We start from the raw sequence: 21,934 nt of genomic DNA, 5'->3' as shown, positions 1-21,934 counted from the left end.
GCAAGAATCCACGATCGCTTCATATCTACTAGAATGGTTATAATTTTAAAAACAGGAAGTTTTGAATGCAAAATGGCGCAACTACTATGGAAAAAATTACAAACCAAAGTAAACAAAAAGCTAACATATGATCACCACATGACCCAGAAATTCTACTCCTATGTATACCCAAAGGAATTAACAGATTCAGATACTTACACATCAGTGTTCATTGCAGCCTTATTCACAATAGCCAAAACATGGAAACAATCTAAGTGTCCATCAACAAATGAATGGATACACAAAATGTACACATCCATATAATACAATTTTATTTAGCTATAAAAAGGAATTTGATTCTGGTAAATGCCACAGCATGGATGAATCTCAAAAATGTTATGCTAAGAAAGAAGAGCCAGAAGCAAAAAGACAAATATTTCATTATTTAGAATAGGCAAATTCACAGAGAAAGCAAGCAGATTAGAGATTACCGGGGGCTGGGGAAAAGGGAGAATGGGGAGGTATTTACTGCATTAATGGCTACAGAGTTTCTGCTTGGGTTGATGAAAATGTTTGGAAATAGTGGTAATGATTGAACAACATGGTGAATGTAATTAATGCCAAGAAAGAGTACATTTAAAAGTCATTAAAATAGCAAAATTTTAAATATATTTTACCGTAATTTAAAAAAATAATGTAATATACCAAAAGCCAATGAATTATTTTAAATGGATGAATCATATGCAAATTACATCTCAAGAGCTATCTGGAAGAAAAACAACACTGAACTTGGAGGTTCACTGATAATTAGAGATTACTTAGATTAATGAGTATAGTTTGAGAGTAAAGCAAATTACTACACTAGCCTAAGCAATTTTGGTTGGGAAGGCAATTTGTAGTGATGTACAGACTTCTCTAGTTCTCGTGTAACATAATACAATCTAAGATAAAACCTAGCCTAATAACAACTATCCAAAATCAGGGAAGGAAGGATAGCAAATGAATGGCACATATACTAAAGAGTCCAAAACTTTTTAAAGTAATGACCAATTTCCAAACACCAGTAAGACAAAACAATGCCATAACAGGTCATTACAGAGATCTCTAGGTTAGCAGACTACAAATCATTCTTATTTACAAAAACAAGATTCCTACTAGACAATAATGACAATTTGAGGTCCTCACAGTTGCTGGAAATAGCTAGATGGTTTACTCCACATCTGTTGGGGATCTTTACCCTTCAACATGCTCTGCTTCCTGTGTTCCTTTTAAAAATTTCCACAAATCAGAATTTTTCCTAAATCTAGCTAACTCCCTATATTAGTGCATTTGATTTACTTTCCAAAATTATAAACAAGTCCTAAAAATAATTTGATACTTAAGATTTTCAGTGCCCCCTTCCTTTAGCTTGGAAATTCAAAACAGGTACAGAAATTACAAAGTGAGTTAAAGAATAGGTCAGATATTTTGCTGTCAGGTTAAAGAATGGAGGGGGTTTTTAATGATGTGGATTAATGAGACCAAAGATAACCTGAAAAAAATTCTGGGTTTGGGTTATTCTTTGCCTAACGTGGGACTTTTTGCTATAGAAACAAAATGTACTGTATTTAACTTTAGAAGGTTTAATTCCCTGATAAAAGTTCACTGTTACAACTTAATTCAATCTGAGCATGTTTTTCCACACAATTATCAAAATGGCTGAAGCCCAGTCCAAAAATGGAAGAAAACAGATTTTAAAAATCAGTCATTTTGAAAAAAGACTAATCATTAATACTAACAACTGAACCAGATAGCAATCAAGACAGAAACAACAAAAAGAGAAACTAAACATGGAGAAGTGGTTCATAACACTGAACTATTATACACAGAGAAACTTACTGGATTCAGGCATATGTTTCTCAATAGTGGAATAAAACAAAACATTACAATATTAATTCTCTCTCCAAAAGAAAGTTAAGAAAATGTTGTTAAGAGAACCCTGGACAGATGACATGAGAGGAGAAAATTCTGTAATGGCTACAAGCATCATATGTTTTTAACTCATCAATTAGAAAAGATGACCCTGAAAAGAGCCTAATATGTTGGATCACAAAGAATATACCTATTAGCTTCATGACTAAATATATTACCTTGAATGGGTCTGCTCCATGGTCACATACCAAACTTTATGGTGGCAATTTTGTCCTGGACATTGTGAATTAAATAGTCTGTAACTGCCACAAGGAAAAATGCAGCAACATCCCATGTACAAAGCAAGCAAAAAGATGTATAAAATGGACAAGGCTTAGATGCAAGTAGTTTACTTTTAGTTGCCTCCTAGTTGGAGCTCTAAACTTACACATGCTGATTGAAATCACCCATCCTCTCCACGTCTGTTTCCCTAACTACAACATCAGGAAGATTTCTAATGCCTCTACTACTTTACATAGATTAGTTCAAAACGTCAAGAAAGAGATCAGCCAGGAGCTCAGTAAATGTCCTACACTCTTAAGTAAGTCAGCTTTGGGCAGCAGAAAGCCCAGGCTCATTATTCCACAGGTAAATATGAATTCTTCCTCAGGCCCACAAAACAGGACAGAATTAGACCTGTTTTATTTGGGGTCCTTCCCAAGTTATTAACACATACGTAGCAAACAGTATTAATGATTAAAGGAGAGGATAGTGCTAAAGAAAGGCGTACTGCCAGTGGAAAAAAAAAAGAATGGAGAGCCTAGTGCAAGAAGAAAAACCTAAAACCAGACCTCAAGACCAGACAACAGTGATCTGTGGCCAGCTGGCACAGGGGCAAACAGGGTTAAACACCTCTATCATTATATTACAGTAGGTTCATTACCTGCTATTTGTAATGATAACCTTTGGGCACCAAGAAAAATTGAAATTATGTTCACTGTACTCAGTATGGCGAGGAAACACAGTTTGTTTTTTTTTTTACTATTATCATTTAAACATTAAAAAAAAACAAACAAGCAAAAAACTTCAGGCTGGGTGTGGTGGCTCACGCTTGTAATCTCAACACTCTGGAAGGCCAAGGAGGGAGAATCACTTGAGTCCAGGAGCTGGAGACCAGCCTGGGCAATACAGCAACACCATGTCTTTATTCTTTAACAAACAAACAAACAAAACCCTTCAGTTATCTTTAAAAAACAAAAATGCAACCTACCACCTAAGGGAATTTTGCCTTGTCAGATGACCGGTCACTATAAAAGCCTATTGTTCAGAAAATGAGTCAGTGACATCTTTATACACATAGGAGAAATACAGTAAAGCAATGAGAGCCAAGTCTGTGAAGCTTCAACTGCTTGTTACTTCCTTTGTAAGAACAATGAAAAGAACATGGTGAAAACTTCATCTAACATAACTTTAAAGGACCCAGAATATTTCTGCATTTAGAAGGTTCCCACCTGGTTAAAATAAAACACTGCCAAATTGAAATTGTGGTTCTACTTTTAAGTTTAAAGTGTCATTATACTGAGAAAATTCTGGTTTTATGTATTTAATGCAAAAATCATTAAACAACTTTTATATCAAAACATTCAATTATACACCGTGCTTCGGTGTATACCACTGGTGCTCAATAAATAATTGGTTTATACTTTGTTACACAGGAGAGGAACAGAGTGAGTAGGCAGTTATTCTGACAAGAAGGTCATTTATCCAAATCCAGAAAAAGTCTGGACTCTGGAATTCCTGGAATCCTAAGATGATCCTATATGCTTTATATGAAAAACCAACAACAATTAAGGTGTTTCTTCTCAGAGTGTACACATTTTTGTTCCAAAGTCTAAAAACCTTTTAAAGTTGTGTATCAATGACACCATTATATGAAGTATAAAGACTTTTCCTTGGACCTCTAAGTCATCACCTATATCAGGGTCTCTCCAACAGCACTCTGCATGGTCTACTCAAAGCAGCAGCTGCCAGGGGTACCTGCAGGTACCACAGCAACACAAAGGCCAGACACAAGTTCCCAGAAGCCTCCAAAATGGTACCTGTATTACAACCAGTCAAGTGGCCGCTTGCCTTTTGGGAAGCACCCTAAACACTCTGAGTGCTTCAATCAGCATTTGTTCACAGCCACTTAGGCCAACTGCCTAGAGCATGATGGAGCCAGCCTTCACTGAGACTCCTCACCTGAGGATTCATCCTCAGCATCTGAAACTACATTCTGCTTCCTTTCACCTTCTCTAACTTAGTTCCCTTAAGTTGTTTAGTTTTTCAACATACTAAGGAGGAAAAATATTCACCAAAACAATACTGGTAAAAATCTCAAAACACATGGCAAACAACATACCTACAAACCAAATACAGATATATCTACTCAATTACAAATGACTGTAATTTATTCTATTGCAACACACATCTTTTGGGAAAGCCTTATATGTAAATTTTTAATCAACCAGAATAAAGGCTATGACCAGTTTTTTTTTTTTTTTTTAATGCTGCATATCTAAAAGGAAAGCCTCATGAAATAAAAAAAAAGTCAGGATTTCAATCTATTCTGAGCACAGTCATTTAGAGTATAATGATGAGCAAGCTAACGTCTCAAATATCTCCTCTGGAAAAAACAAAGCAGCACTATGCACCACCACTGGATGGGATGGGGCTAGATTAAAATAAGACCCACATCATCAGATGTCAGATATTTTGAGCATTCCATTCAAAGCAATCAAAAAGCAGAGTGCTATTTAATAATCTGCATATCTGATCACAATTCTTGGAAAAAGCTCTTTAGAGTGCTAATTAAATTGATTAATCCCTCCCTCTTAGATTGTGCAGTCATATTCTTTCCACTTGATTTCCCGTCCAAAGAGATTCCATTACTTCCCACCACCTCGTATGGAAACCCCCTACAATTACAACATGAGTACTTACATTCAAAGCATTCTTTGCAGCTTCTGCTTCTGAGCGACTGTCAAAACTGACAAAACCTACAGGCTGAGAAAAAAAAAAGAGAAATATGAAGAAAAAAAATCAAATGATGTCTATTTTTCTAGGTCAAGGGTGACATCAAACTGAAGAGCTAAGATAAAGAAATGACCAGAGGCAATGGGCAGAAATAAGAAAGCGAAGTCCCGAAGAATTATGACTCAGTGGCTTAGCCAAATTTCTAATATGAATCAAAGGGATGGTGAGGGTAGTTCTTCAAGGGCACAGCTGGGGATTTAGAGAATCATAAAAAAATCTAGAAGTGGTTGAAAGGTGAACAGCAGTGAACAAGGGAATAGAGGAAAACTTGGGTTGGAGAGGCTCTACTTTCCTAAATCAAATTCACTGTACCTCAGTTTCTTCATCTTTTAAAATGGAAAGAGAACCGAATCACCTTTTGGTACACTGTAAGTGCAAGAATACAATGACACAATGATAAAACCCCTGGACTCTCACTGCATGACCAAAATTACAAAGTGAACATTCCTATCTCAAATCCTAAGGGATGCCTTAAAAAATCCTGTGCTGGCTGGGCAGGGTGGCTCACGCCTGTAATCCCAGTACTTTGGGAAGCCAAGGTGGGCGGATCACGAGGTCAAGAGATCAAGACCATCCTGGCCAACATGGTGAAACCCCATCTCTACTACAAATACAAAAACTAGCTGGGCGTGGTGGCGTGCGCCTGTAGTCCCAGCTATTTGGGAGGCTGAGGCAGGAGAATCACCTGAACCTGGGAGGCGGAGGTTGCAGTGAGCCGAGATCGTGCCACTGCACTCCAGCCTGGCAACAGAGTGAGACTCCGTCTCAAAAAAAAAAAAAAAAAAATCATATTCTTAATTAGGCTGTTCTGAATAAATACAGAAAGGCCATAATCCCTTTGGACTCCTTATCTTTCAGTATAGAAGAGTGCCTCCAAGATCATTCTTCTCATGAGCCAGAGAGATGAATAGTGATTGGAGAGGTGTGCATGCCAGGTGTTCAGCTTAAAAAAAAAAAAAAGTATATAGCTACAATCTCTAAGCTTGTAGGAACTATTAGAATCACTGACTACCACTTCCATTTTGTACGTTCTCTGTTCCATTCTGGACTCAGGACTCTGCCTTAATTTAGGGGTTTGACAGAGAGGATGATCCTTCACTATCTGATATTCACATTGATTGTAAATTTTGTTTAACCTCATTAAAAGAAATGGGAAAGACTTGGGAATAAAAGTGAATTTAAATAATAAACCACTATTTTCATTGAACATACAAATCAATCTCAATATACCACTGTGTGTTTATCTTCCTCTGGGACAGTCCCTGAAATTCCAGCTGAAGATTATAGAATTATGAAGCATTTTCCTGTGCTAATTCCTAATACATCTCACTCTTAATTTTAAAGAAAAAAAACCCCTCAAATTCTAATAGGAATAAAAAAAGAATGTCAAGCCCCAGCAACATTCCTGAAGAAAGTAAAAAAGTGATCTTTATATGCCAGTTTGAAATTCTTACCTGTTTAGATGTGAGCTTTATAAGAGAACCCTCATAGCCCTGAAAATAAAGAAAAACCAAGTTTAGCCAAAAGTAACTGTAGTAATACCATCTTGTTCATGTAAAAATAAGTTCTTTATTGATTACCTAACTCGTCTTACAAATGTCTCCTAAGTTATCTGGGAAAGCAAATTACACACATGCATACGCATGTGCACACACAACTGTTTGCATTCTTGGGGCCTTTAAAAAAAATTAATCTATGGATTTATCTGTGTTTCTCTTCCATTTTTTTTCATGAAATTACACAATGGTAGAAAAATGAGTGTCTCTGTTAATAGCAATCTTTTTGTTTTCTTGGTCTCGATAAGAATAGGAGTTTTACAGAACTAGGCAAGGAAAGAGGGTAAATTTAATATAACAGGAAGGTCAGAGCCATGTATTGATTTGGTCATGTAGCTGCTATAAAACAACAGTAAAACATTAAGAATATAGTTGGGGCCGGGCGTGGTGACTCACGCCTGTAATCCCAGCACTTTGGGAGGCCAAGGAGGGCAGATCACGAGGTCTGGAGATCGAGACCACCGACACATGGTGAAACCCCATCTCACTAAAAATACAAAACAATTAGCCAAGCATGGTGGTGGGTGTCTGTAGTCCCAGCTACTTGGGAGGCTGAGGCAGGAGAATGGTGTGAACCCAGGAGGCGGAGCTTGCAGTGAGCCAATGGCACCACTGCACTCCAGCCTGGGAGACAGAGCCAGACTCCGTCTCAAAAAAATATAGTTGGTAAAACTCCCTGACCACATTTTCAAAACTGTCAGAAATGGTTAAGCAGCCAATGATGTTTAATTTTGTTGAGTTACTTTGCTTACTTACTGAAGGAACCAGTTTTCATGTTGCTCTTCTGATTGGGACATGCAAAAATAATCCCTTTGGGTTTTTATTCCAGCTTATGCTCAAGAAAGACAGAAACACTCCCTCCCTTTTTCACTCCCTCTCTTCACCCCTCCCAGCTCCTCAAGATAAGGATAACAAAATGTGTTTATTTCTGAAAATAATCAATAGATGGTGGCTTGCATTAATGGACGACACAGGGGAAAAACACACCACTTGACATGACTGACCACTACACACATCAGTGTAGAGACAGATTTGCAGACTAGGGTCAGCCTCCAGGGACTTTAATTAAAAGAGGGTTGTCAGGAATGTACTAGGGTGCTGACTTTCTCGTCAGGGTTTCTGGGCAAGATGTTGAGATTGATTCATCCTTACATCATCCCAGCAGAGAACTATGTTACCAATTAGCTACTATAAACATTTCACCTCAAAGGCCTTGAGCTCTTATGGCCAGAGAGGTCATGATTCACAGCTCTGCCTCTTCCTTTCTTCAAGGTGCTCTCTTCTGAAAAAACTAGAGGTTTAAACACCATGAAGGTCTCGAAGGCAAAGGACAACTGGATATTTCGCTCAAGTAAAACACCACTGGTAGGGATATACTGTGTTCTCAAGTCACAAACAGAAAAGCAGTATAACATAATAGTTCAGAACAGAGAGGGCAGAGTCAGACTGCTTGGGTTTGAATCTTGGCTCTGCTATTTTTTATGTGTGTAAACTTGAGCACAATTTATTCAACTGCTCCAAGTTTCATTTTCCTTATTTGAAAAAATGAGACTAACCCACTTGAAAGGATTGTGACAAAACTTTAATAATTCATGTAAGGGGCTTGCTGGTGAATGTCTTTCTCTATATACACCCCAAAACATAACAGTATTTTATACACTAAGAAGAGCAATTTGCTTTAAAAGTTTGCATTCTATAAAAAGGACAGAAAAATGGTCCCTTTTATAAAAGTACAACCCGGCAGAAGAAACTCAGGAAATTCTATAAAAGGTGGCACTCTCTCCATACCACCTTCTCTTCCTTTCCCACTTCCTCCCACCTGACCTGGCACCTGACCTCTGTTTCCCTGGGCCATCATCATTATTGTTGCATTAAAGGGACAGCTGTCAGGTGGAGTTATGTCCATTATGACATGGTGCCCTCTTGGCACATAAGCTAGACTGTTTTATCTTTGTTGGTTCTAACTGGCTGCCCCCGCAACCCTCCTTCCTCCTCCCCGACACTAGAGTTTTTAGTTGTCATATCCAATTCCATCTTCCTAAGCTGAATCCTATCCCTCAACCTGTCATGCCTCTATCACTGGCGACCTGCTTCAGTGAGGATGATCTTTAACCAGAAATCAAGATAGCCCATCACCTAATCATAAGTGTGGTCCCTGCCAGGCACTGCTGCTAACACAACCACACTGACCAACTTAAGACTTCCTGAACACAGGCCCTTCCAGAGAAGGAACATATCCCTTCCAGGGCCCCAATTCCATCAGCTCCAGCTTTCTCCTATCCTCCAAAGGCCAACCTTCAAAAGGTTTCTTCTTGGCAGCATGGTTATTTTGGCTTAGTTTCTACTAGGTGCTTGGTGTCTGATTTCCTATGAAGTTTTCAATCCTAGCAACATTAGGTATCTATCAAGTGATCTTATTTCCATAGGAAGGACAGGTAACTGCATTAAATATTTCAATAAACACCAGGAAATATTACCATCAACTCACACCTAGGTATCCTTTAAAATTTTGTTTTGTTTGAAAGTTTTGCCACGGAAAAAATAAGTGGTTAGGTTCTTAACCCAGTTCATAAAAACCTATTTACATTTCCAAAGAACAGTATCAACAGGACTATTTCAAATAATAAGGTATGAAACTAGGAATAAATCTTCACTTACATTATTGCATTTGAAATATAAACACGTAATTATCCTAAGTGAGACTGTACATTAGAACTCAGTTGTTAAATCTCCTTTACTCATTAACCTTTTAAAAACATCTGTTTTCTTCTCAAGTATTTCATTTCTTGCTCCAAAAAGCCCCCAGAAAGCATATAGACTTTTGTCTCATTTTATAATTTCTGAAAGATAAAAAAAAAAGGTACCTTAAATGGTCTGAAAAGCAGATAGAGCTCCCGAGGTTTGATATCTAGGGGAAGGCCACTGACAAATAGGGTCCGGACCTGGAAAAATAAATTTAGGAAGTGATCAAGGGTGTGGACACTCCAGAGAGTTAACTCTCACCTGAAATCTCAGAAACATATTATTCCAAATATTCCACAACTCATACTAAATTCATGCTCTTTCCATGATACAATGAATACTTCACTGTTAAGATGCCACTAAGCCAACTCTTTTTTTTTCCTTTTTAAATTTTAGGGGAGATGCAGCCTTCTGTGTAATCTTAAGGTACATCCCCTAAGCCAACACTTGAATATTGCTATGTGAATTATTCAGAGTGAATTACATCTAGTTGATTTAAATTTACAAGCTAACTTCTCCCAACTAGCCACTGCACACTTCTAAAAATGTGAAGGATAGGGGGAGGTTCCATATAATTTAAATATTAGCTTAAGAAAAAAATGACATGAGTACAGTAAATCTGCCACTCCTCTGCCCTAAACATATGGCCTATATAATGTGCTTCAAAAATAATATAAAAACAATGTGTTTCCTCCTGCTTGTTTTGTTGCTGCTTTCCTCATAGGCATTAATTACAATAACCTTAATAAATGTAAAAGTACAGTTAAGCCCAACGCACCTAAATACTAACCAAAATGCATTAACTCTGCATCTGTTCGGTTCCAAAACAGCAGGGCCAACCTCACTGACGATGGTTCCCATTGCGTTTTTTGTTGTTGTTGTTGTTTAACTTTTAAGTACTGGGGTACATGTGCAGGATGTGCAGGTTACAAAGGTAAACACATACCTTGGTGGTTTGCTGCACAGATCAACCTATCACCTAGGTATTAAGCCCAGCAACCATTAGCTATTCTTCCTGATGCTCTTCCTCCCCTCAAGCCCCCGACAAGCCCAATGTGTGTTGTTCCCCATCATGTGTCCCTGTGCCCTCATCCTTCAGCTCCCACTTGTGAGAACATGTGGTGTTTGGTTTTCTGTTCCTGTGTTAGTTTGCTGAGGATAATGACTTATAGCTCCACCCATGTCCCTGCAAAGGACATGACCCCATTCCTTTTTGTGGCTGCATAGTATTCCATGGTGTATATGTACCACGTTTTCTTTATTTAGTCTATCATTGATGGACATTTGGGTTGATTCCATGATTCTGCTATTGTGAATAGTGCTGCAATGAACATACACGTGCATGTATCTTCCTAACAGAATGACATATATTCCTTTGGGTATATATCCAGTAATGGGATTGCTGGGTCAAATGGTACTTCTGCTTCTAGATCTTTGAGGAATCGCCATACTGTCTTCCACCCACTGTGTTTAAGGCATAATCAACACATAGGCCTACCATGTACAAGGTACCTGGCTACGGTGCCACTAATAAAAGTCATTCAAGACACATACGTAAATACATATAGTGCAAAGTGTAGGGTACACACTATGTGCTTAGTGTCTACTAAAACACAGAACACAAGGGAAGCACCAGAGAAAGCATCTGAATAAGAATCTAAAGGATGGGCATTTACCAAATAGAGCCAAAAGATGAGGTGGGATCCCTAAGAATCACAGGCAGAGAAAAGCATTCACCAAGGCAGTGAAGTAGGAGAAGAAAGAAAACATTCTTGGGGAAGGGCAAGCCAAAACTAAACAAGAAGCTTAGGGTCAAACACACAAAACATCAAAAGCCACTGGCTCAGGAATTTGATCTTGATTCAATAGGCAAGGAGTAGCTACTGAATTATCATCATATTTTCTATTTCTTTTTCTCTACTCACACAGATGCAACATGATTGAAAATTCGATGCTCAATTGTTCAATTGTTAACCATGTATATACACATGAAAGATTTTTCCTCAGTGAAAGATGGGGAGAATATTAGACAGACAGACAGACAGTGTGCTACCATGTCTGGCTAATTTTTTGTAAAGATGGGGTTTCACCATGTTGCCCAGGCTGATCTCAAACTCCTGAGCTCAAGAGATCCTCCCGTCTCGGCCTCCCACAATGCTGGGATTACAGGCATGAGCCACCTCGCCTGACTTTAGGCTTTTTCTAGATTCCTAACACTTTTCATTGTTTCCTGTTACACAGAAGTGCGAATCACCAAGCAAGGCCCTTTTATTGACCCAGCACAGTACACAGTAAAATGTCATGCCATTTGCATGTAAGTATGTTTGATAAACACTATAATGATATAAACAGCCCCATAATTCTGAATGCCTTATTTTATGATTTATTTATAAACACCTTTATTGAGGTTATGATTCATATATAATAAACTACACATCTTGAAAGATGTGATGTTTTGACATATGTATAACCTAAGAAACATCACAACCAAGACAATCTATCACCACCATCACAACCAAGACAATCTATCACCACCAAAAGTTTATTCATGCCCCTTTAATCCTTCCTCCCACTCTGTCCCACCATTCTCCATCCCCAGGCAATCACTGCTCGGATCTCTTTATATTAGTATATAGGTTTCAAACACTTATATATACAGAGGGAACCACAGAGTATGTACCCTTTTCATCTGGCTTCTTTCCCTTAGCATGAAGTGGAATTTACTTTGAGATTCATCTACGTTGTTGAATGTATCAACAGTCTATTCCTTTTTGTTACTGAGAAGTATTCTGTAGTGTGGACACACCACAGTTTATCCATTCACATGTTGACAGACATTTAGGTTATTCTAGTTTTGGCTTTTACAAATAAAATGGCTGTGAACATTCATGTACAAATCTTTGTATGGATGTATACTTTCTTTCTTTTTGGATAAACACCTAGAAGTGGAATGCCTATATATGAAAGGTATATGCTTTTTTTTATGCCCATCAATTCCTTGTCTTATGGTTCAGAACATGGTAAATGTTCTGTGTGCACTTAAAAGAAATGTGCATTGTGCTGGGGCTGGGTGGAATGATCTATAAGTATCAATTATGTCAAGTTTGTTGTTCAAGTTTTCTGTATCTTTTGCATCCTCACTTCCACTACCCCCAAGTTTGCCACCAGATAAACAAGTTCCTGGGGGTCTTTATGAAGTTCGCTGAGGCAGAATTGCTGACAATTGTCAAAGATACAAATAGTGAGGAAATCCTGCTAATCCAGTGTGCCCTCCCTGTCACCCGCAACTCTCTTCTCATAGTCCAGAAAGTGAACACCATCTGTTCCCCTTGGCTGTTCTGGTCAGGACAACCTGGGCAGAGTGAGAATACCATCTCCCATTCATTCAGATTTTGGGGAGGGCCTGTTTTCTCTGTCACTGTGCCAGGTTCCAACTGGATTAACAGAGATTTCCACAAAAATGATACGATGAGCAGAACCTATGTTCTAAGTGTCACGGTGCCATTTATCTGGTGGTGCATCTTACCATGTGATAAATATGAATTAGAATTTGAGGAGTTAACCTAGAAAATAAACTATTATTTATAATATTGTTATAGAGAAAAGGGCTTCATAAATGTCAATTTACCAACAGAGGTTACTTGAAATCTGGGGATTATGAACAAAAGGTTACTTAATATAAACTAAGGTTAATCTGTATCATACAATGAAATATTACACAGCCAATAAAAATGATGTTCAAGGAAAAAGTATATATAGCTCCACTTTGTTCTATAAAGTAGCCAACATGTAAGTATTTAGAGGAAAAAAATTTATCTTATAGTATGTGTACTCGAATGTTTCTATCGTTTAGCCCTCAATGGTATAGTAACTGATTTTAATGTTTATTAGCTTATTTGTATTTTCCATCTTTCTAAAATAAATATGCATTAAATACTGTAAGTTTATTAGGTTGAGAATTACCTCAATTTATTACCTCCTTTCTTTAAGGGACTAGAAACAAAGTCAATATTTGTATCAATATTATATTATAAAGTTTATGGAGGAAATTCTTTCTTATGTAAATATTCCATAATGGAAAGCGAAGAAATTCTTATCTTAGTGTTTCAATAGAAAATTGTTATACATGGGGAAAAAGAAAATCTGAGCTCCTGTCAGGCCTAAGTTTGCCACTCACCCATAGATGCCAAGAGGCTCAAAGCAACTCTGTTTTGTTCATCAAACTGGAGGCAGATCAGATGTTTGGCATTTTATTTAAACATGGACGAGACTTAGGTTTCCTAGAATCTCATGAAGTCCACTATTGTTTCAGAAATCTACCAGAATATCTCATCTCACTCACTGAGAGATTCTTTCCTCTAGTAGAATAGACTGACAAGGGGGAAATAATTTTTGAATACTTACATTATACATTTGATTCCAACTAGAGGTCACTTAAATCCAGAAGCATAATGTGCTTGGAGTCCTAGAGACCTCCTCAGAGTAGGAAAGTCATCAAGCAAGTTAAAAAAAAAATCATGAATAATGAATGGAAAAAATAGCTTCCTGAATATCAAATTCATGCTTTTCTATGGTGACTGGGATCTAGAATCACAGATTTTTTATTTTTTATTTTTTTAGATGGAATCTCGCTCTGTCGCCCAGGCTAGAGTGCAATGGCTTGATCTTGGCTTACTGAGACCTCTGTCTCCCAGGTTCAAGCCATTCTCCTGCCTTAGCCTCCCGAGTAGCTGGGATTACAGGTGCCCACCACCACGCTCAGCTAATTTTTGTATTTTTAGTAGAGATGGGGTTTCACCATGTTGGCCAGCCTGGTCTCGAACTCCTGACCTCAGGTGATCTGCCCGTCTTGGCCTCCCAAAGTGCTGGGATTACAGGTGTAAGCCACCGTGCCTGGCCTAGAATCATAGAAATATTTTAAAACATTTTAGTTTCCCTACTCTTATTACCATCATACTTTTCATCTGAGCCACTAAAGGGCACTTCAGAGTTTTGGCTTTGCTAAGCCTACTGAATTCATAAAGACATGATTCTTGCCTTCAGGGAGCTTACTGTCAGTAAAATAACTGAATATGTAATGGCTGCCTGTGATAACAGAAAGCTTAGCTCATTTACAAAGTAACTAAAAAACCCCAAGAGTAAGATACAAGCATAAGCAGCATGTAAATCCATGATGAAATACTCATTAACAAAACTGTTCCCCAAAAATAACAAATGAATTACTACGCCAACTGAACTTTGCAGCAGGTCAAAGCATTATCCAGAGCAGCCCTTAGTTTACCAGCAATATCTATGGACACAGATGTGCCTGGCACTATGCCTTTAGCATCCGCAGATGTTTACTTTATGTAACACATGGGGAAACATATTTCTTAGACAAGTATACAACATGCCTCATAGAAGTTCAAAAGATGAAACTGCTGACAGCTTTGTCCCAAAGGGACTCAAAAAGATTTGTAGATGTACCTTCAACTTCCTTTTTACCCCAACAGGACTGAAAGAATAAATGCTAGTAAAAATCATCCTGTGCTGGGCAGAATAGCAAGAGTGTTCATGCCTTAGCCATTATCCAGCATTCCTGCAGAGGCTACAGTTAGATTTTGGATAAACTGGCCACGTGTTATTAAATGGCATTGCCAGCTCCCACTAGGAAAGGCAAGACACATTTTATTGACTGGCTTCTCATTTAATAAACTCCGATTCAGTAAGTAAAGTCATTTGTGGCAGTCTTGAGCTTCCCTGGAGAGAAAGGCCAAAAGCAGGGCTTGAAATGGCCCTCTCTTTAATAAAGAGCATATCTAATATTGTTGGTAATCTAGGCATGAAAATAAAAAGCAATAGAAAAATGCTCGACGTCAGTACACAACACAGAATAATCACACACACTTTTCAACTAGCAGCCACATCTGGTAAACACACAGTATCCAAAGACTATGAGCATTTTCTGTGCATGTTCTAGTTTTTCATACAAGTTTTAAGGTCATCTATCTAGCTGCTCTGAGCTGGCCTCACAAGGTATGCACTTGGACAAATCACTTAACCTTTCCCTTCCTAAGTTTCCTCATATTAAACTATGTCCACAATTTCTTTGATATTCCTCCCTTAAAGAAGTGGAGCTTAATCCCCTTCACCTTTAGCATGGCTTCACTTAAGTGATTCCCTTCTAGTGAGCAGAGTATGGCAGAAGTGACAGTGACTTCTAAGACTGCGTCAAAAAAGGTATTCTGGCTTCCTTAGTAGAAGCAGCTCCTGAATTACTCACTCTGAGTGATGCCAGTTGTCATGTTGTGATAATATTTTAACCCTATGGGGTGGTCCACATGAGGAGGAACAGAGTCCTCTGGCCAAAAGCCATGTGAGTGAGCCATCTTGGAAGCAGATCTCCCACGCCTAGTCAAGTCTTCAGATGACCGCAGCCCCAGCTAAAATGTTATGATTCCAACCTTATGACCCTGAGCTAGATCCACCTAGCCAAGCTGCTCCTAAAAAACTGTTAAGCTGGTAAATTTGGGGTAATTTGCTACACAGCTTTTGCAAGGATTAAATGAGTTAACTACATGTAATGTGCATAGATTTCAATGCTTGGTTCATAGCAAGGGCTCAGAAAAATGTTATCTATTATAAGGTGGCTTATGATGTTCACAAAAAAGATGCATTTTCATGTACCAAAGGCAATCCTAAGAGAAGGTGCATGTGATGGTATTACTGTGCAACTGTTATATGCAGGCTTGAGGTGGGCAAGAGAGAAAATAAGTCTGCATCCTATAAGGAACCAATGCATAACTCAAAGTAGAAGCATTTTTCATATTACGGACCCCAGTAGTATGACTCAAAATCTCTTCATTACCATCACTCTGTCTACCTTTGTAAAAGGCCGCAGGCAAACTTCACTCTGGCCAGCACCCCACCATCATGCTCCTCATGCATCCCTCTAAAATCCATTTCTTGGATCTCAGTCAACTTTTGACACATCGGGAAAATCTCTGTCTCTCTTTACATTCCATTTTCGAGATTAAAAACAACAACAACAACAACAAAAAATCAGGCCAGGCAGTGACTCACGTCTGTGATCCCAGCACTTTGGGAGGCTGGGACGGTGGATCACTTGAGGTCAGGAGTTCGAGACCAGCCTGGCTGACATGGTGAAACCTCATCTCTACTAAAAATACAAAAATTAGCTGGGCGTGGTGGCGGACGCCTATAATCCCAGCTACTCGGGAGGCTGCGGCAGGAGAACCACTTGAACCCAGGAGGAGGAGGTTGGAGTGAGCCGAGATTGCACCACTACACTCTAGCCTGGATGACAGAGCAAGACCCTGTCTCCAAAAAAAACCACAAAAGTATAATGTTACTTAATTTTATAATATTCCTGATTTGTTTAATCATCACTTTTTATTGCAGTGTATGGTATTTTAGCTACTTTATATTTACATTAAAATCCATGCCTGATTGTATCTCATATGATACAAAAACAATGATAACACTGGTGCTGGCGAAGATGCAGAGAAACAGAATCTTTCACATATATTGCTGTTGGGAATCCAAAAAGGTACAACCACACTAGAAAACAGGTTCTTATCAAACTACGCAATTTCCAAACAATCTAGCAATTATACCCTTGGGCACTTATTCCAAAGAAATAAAAACTCATGTTCACACAAAAACCTGAATAGTTAAACAAACTAGATATATCCATAACATGGGATACTAGTCAGCAATGAGAATAAATAAACTACTAATACAAGCAACAACTTGAACGACTCTCAAGGGAATTACACTAAGTAAAAAAAGCCAATCGCTAAAGATTGCATAAGGCATAATCCCACTTATCTAACATACTCAAAAGCAACCTCAGGGATCTCTGTAGTGGGGACTTGTTCTGTAACTTGACTGTGGTGGTGGATCCATGAACCTACACATATAATAAAACTTCACAGAAACAAAATTAGTGGATTATATCAACTTCTTGATTGTGACATTGTGCTACAGTTTTCTAAGATGTTACTACAGGCAGAAACTAGGCAAAGGGCACAAGTGATCTCTCTGTATTCTTAGAACTGTACATGAGGCCGGGTGCGGTGGCTCACGCCTGTAATCCCAGCACCTTGGGAGGCCAAGGCGGGTGGAACACGAGGTCAGGAGATCAAGACTATCCTGGCTAACATGGTGAAACCCCGTCTCTACTAAAAAATACAAAAAATTAGCAGGGCGTGGTGGCACGCGCCTGTAGCTCCAGCTACTCAGGAGGCTGAGGCAGGAGAATCACTTGAACCCAGGAGGCAGAGGTTGCAGTGAGCCGAGATTGGGCCACTGCACTCCAGCCTGGGCAACAGGGCGAGGCTCCGTCTCCCAAAAACAAACAAACAAACACACACTGTATGTGAAACTACAATGAGGTCAAATTTAAACGTTTAGTTAAGCAAATTTCAGTATACGTTAAATAAATTTTAATATTTAAAAATGTTGAAGAAAAATTGTCCCTAAAAGTTATCAAGTCACTTTTTATTAAGGGCCTATTTAGATTAAAACTATATAAATCACTTGTTTATGATGCCATAATCCTGTCAGGAATAAGTAATTATATTAACATCAATGAAGAGATTGGTATCAGTTGGTAAAGCTAGGCAGTAGAAGCTATGTAGTTAGGGGTACATATGCATTTTTAAAGTCCCACCAGAAGACTGGTCTCTTTCCCGTTAAATTTTTTTTTTTTTCAGATGGGGTCTGTCACCCAGGCTGGAATGCAGTGGTGTGATCTCGGCTCACTACAAACTCCACCTACCAGACTCAAGAGATCCTCCCCTACCTCAGCTTCCCAAGTAGCTGGGACCACAAGTGTATGCCACCATGCCTGGCTAATTTTTTGTGTTTTTGGTAGAGAAATACAAAATGTCAAAACATTTATCGAACTCCTGAGCTCAAGTGACCCGCCCACCTCAGCCTCCCAAAGTGCTGGGATTACAGGCGTGAGCCACCACACCCAGCCCCATTAATTTTAATTGACTAGATTCAATAATCTAAAAGGCAATAAAATAAACATGACTCTTTAAAAAGAGAGATTTCAACTTACAATTTTCCTGATTTGTTTAATCACTACTTTTTACGGTAGTATAAGAAATCTTAGCTATAGTCTCCTTTAATATCTATACTTAATTCCAGATATATCTGATGTAATATAGAAAATAAATAGCAAGAATATAAATGTAAAATATTTTGAAGCTAATACCAGGAAAAAGACTAAGAGGGTCAAGCCTAGGGACGTTCACAGAGCACAGATGTATATGTAGGCTAACAGGGCTTTGGTGAGCTCTCTACTAAGAACCATCCACTTTTCTAAAACCGTTTCTACAGAAAAAATCCATCCAGCCACTATTTAAAACACCACATGGCTGAAATACAAGTTTTTAGAACACAGCCTATTTTACATTAGTGCCTTTCTCTAATTCACAAACTAGTTTACTTAACACTATAAAGCCCAGTGCTGATAATGAGTACTTCCAGTAAAAGAGCAAACTTCCATTTTTAAGTTTAGATATTTTTAAGTTTGGATTGTTAGTTTAGATTAGCTTTTCCAATTGTATGCATTTCAAATTTCAGAATACATTCAGTACATTTAGGCTACAGTTAATATGCCCCAGCCTACTTAGTACTCTCCACCAAAGACATATTTGTTTAATCTGATAACCACCTAATTATGTCTGTTAACCATTTTGTGGTTGCATGAATCAAGTCAATATTAAGTTTATATGTTGCTTATATGCATGTGTAACTATGTAAAGAGACACAGATCTTACAAGACTTGCTATGATGTACAACTAACAATGTTATGTGCCTGCTGGAAACAACAAAAGACAACAAATGTGAGAGGAAAAAAAAGGCGAGGTTTGTGGTTGAGAAATAATCTAGGTTATCATGATTATATGTGCTTTTAAATTGATCTAAAATATTTTTAAAGTTTATTGAGATATTTAATCTGGCACTGTATAAATTTTTAATGACTATAATGGGAGGAAAAGACCATTAAATTGAGGAGTATGGTTTAAATCATGTTTCTGCTTTAGAACAAACTGTTGGGACTGACCTTGTTGGGTCTCAGTTTCCTTATTTATGAAATGAAACGGTACAAGAGTTGATCTCCAAGTTCCATTCCAACTCCAAAGGTATAATGAAAGGCTTTTGTTAAAAGCATACAGAGGTCACCGAACACCAGGTGGGAAGACCTAGTTCTTGCCATTGAGAACCCGTCAATCAAGCCACTTTTCACCACATATTTATATTTATTTAAATTGTACAATCTATTTATGGTTCATGTAATAATTAAAATAGAATGAAGCTGGGCGCAGTGTTCATGCCTGTAGTCCCAGCTACTCGGGAGGCTGAGATAGGAGGATCACTTGAGCATACGAGTTCAAGGAAAGCCTGAGCAACAGAGATCCCATTATTTAAAAAAAAAAAAAAAAACACACACACACAAACAAACAAAACCAAAAAAAAACCACTGGGGGCAGTGGCTCAAGCCTGTAATCCCAGCACTTTGGGAGGCCAAGGTGGGAGGATCGCTTGAGGTCAGGAGTTCGAGACCAGCCTGGCCAATATGGTGAAACCCTGTCTACTAAAAATACAAAAATTAGCCGGGTGTGGTGGCACGCCTGTAATCCCAGCTACTTAGGAGGCTGAGGCAGGAAAATCGCTTGAACCCAGGAGGTGGCGGTTGCAGTGAGTGGAGATCGTGCCATTGCACCCCAGCTTGGGTGACAGAGTGAGACTCCATCTCAAAAAAAAAAAAAAGGCCAACGTGCTGGGTGCGGTGGCTCATGCCTATAATCCCATCACTTTGGGAGGCAACAAAGTGAGACCCTATCTTTACAAAAGCTAGCTCTGGATGTGGTGGCCCATGCCTTTGGTCCCAGCTACACGGGAGACTGAGGCAGGAGGATCAACTGAGCCTAGGAGGTTGAGGCTGCAGTGAGCCCTGTTTGCACCACTGCACTCCAGCCTGAGTGACAGTGAGATCCTGTCTCAAAAAACAGTGTCTGAGGCCACAAATTTAAAGAATTTAGCACAGAACTGCCAGTGCAAAACAAGGTAAATGGACTACAGAATTACTGATGTGCAACCAGTTCATCACAGACACTGACCTAACAGCCATGACTAAATCTATTTGTTTTTGTTTTTGTTTTTTCTTGTGAAAGAATTACTCAGCAGAGCATAGTGTTAAAGCATATAAACTGTGGAGCCAGACTGCCTGGGTTTGAATCCCAGCTCCAACACCAATTAGCTGAGCAATCTTGGACCAACTATTAATTAAATGAATGCTTTAGTGTCATCCGTAAAATAGGAAGGATAACAAAACCTACCTCTCAGGGTTGCTAAGAGGAATAAATCAATGAATATTTGTAGAACATTCAGAAAAGTACCTGACAGAGAGACTAAGTAGGACCCAAGGTTTTGTTAAACAAATTCAGTAGGCCCTCCATATCTGTGGGTTCCACATCATGGATTCAACCAGATCAAAAATATTCTGAGGAAAAAAAATGCATCTGTAATGAACATGTACAGAATTTTTTGGGTCATCATTCCCTAAACATTATAGTACACCTATTTACATAGCATTTATATCATATTAGCTGTTGTAAGTAATCTAGAGATGATTCAAATATACAGGAGGATGTGCATAGGTTATATGCAAATACCATGCCCATTTTATATCAGAGACTTGGGCATCCAGGTTTTGGTATCCTCAGAAGTCCTGGAACCGATCCCCCACAAATACTGAGGGATGAATATATAAACTCCTCAAATGCTACCTTGTTACACTTTCTGCTAGCAGGGACAGAAAAAAATACTTAAAGAATATAAATCAAGGCCAGGGCAGTGGCTCACCCCTGTAATCCCAGCACTTTGGGAGGCTGAGGTGGGCAGATCATGAGGTCAGGAGTTCGAGACCAGCCTGACCAAAATGGTGAAACCCCGTCTCTACTAAAAATTAGCCGAGTGTGGTGGTGTGCGCCTGTAATCCCAGCTACTCAGGAGGCTACTTGAACCCGGGAGGCAGAGGTTGGAGCCGAGATCGCACCACTGCACTCCAGACTAGGCGACAGAGCAAGACTCCATCTCAAAAAAAAAAAACGTAAATCAAATTCTAAAACTTATTATTTCATTTAGCTACAGATATTTTGAGAAGTTACCCATAATAAAATAGTGCTTCAATCGCTATTAAAGAAAAAGAACATTACCATTGAACAAACTGCATATCACTAAACAAATTAAACACAAATATTTCATTATTAGTACTGAATTTCCAGTCGGAAATGCTTATTTATACTACTACCACCACGACCACCACCTTTCAGGACCTTGGAATTTACAAAGTTTAACCTGTGAATGAAAATACAGATTTGTAATACATCTGTAAAGAGCACAAATAAAATAGCATATTTTACAGAAACCAGCTCAATATTTTTCATTTTGTGAATTTCAAACATCTCGGGCAGTTTCCAAAACTGTTCTCAACCGAGAAAGGATTCTCTCAAAACTGTCAGAACCTGGGGGCATATGAAGGATCTTTCAGAGCAGACATGACCCAGCCTGTCAGTGATCTTTGGAACCTGGTATGACAGGCCAGCATTGGCCAGAACACAGGCAAAGATATGTGCGGGCAAAACAGTTCTCACAGTGCCAGAGAGTCTGTG

General features: G+C 38.7%; 1 protein-coding gene across 8 annotated transcripts in view; it reads right to left on the bottom strand.

Moving 5' to 3' along the window:
• RBPMS (RNA binding protein, mRNA processing factor) overlaps positions 1–21,934 on the bottom strand; it is a 183,612-nt gene that overhangs the window by 88,786 nt on the left and 72,892 nt on the right. For 7 of the 8 annotated variants that reach the window (XR_004031318.1, XR_004031316.1, XR_004031317.1 and 4 more), the window contains exons 2-4: positions 9,365–9,442; positions 6,399–6,437; positions 4,852–4,914 (exon numbers count right to left, since the gene is read on the bottom strand). Coding sequence is in view for 5 of the 8 variants with exons in the window: in XM_030817064.1 (XP_030672924.1) it covers positions 4,852–4,914; positions 6,399–6,437; positions 9,365–9,442 (180 nt within the window). In the remaining 3 variants the exon portion in view is untranslated. The remainder of the gene's footprint in view (positions 1–4,851; positions 4,915–6,398; positions 6,438–9,364; positions 9,443–21,934) is intronic. The other variant, XM_030817065.1, reaches the window with a different exon arrangement.

This window comes from Nomascus leucogenys, chromosome 8, assembly GCF_006542625.1.
Source record: "Nomascus leucogenys isolate Asia chromosome 8, Asia_NLE_v1, whole genome shotgun sequence".
In the NCBI taxonomy this organism is placed as follows: domain Eukaryota; kingdom Metazoa; phylum Chordata; class Mammalia; order Primates; family Hylobatidae; genus Nomascus; species Nomascus leucogenys.
Note: the sequence above shows the minus strand (reverse complement) of the source record. Positions and strands in the feature narration are given on the sequence as shown.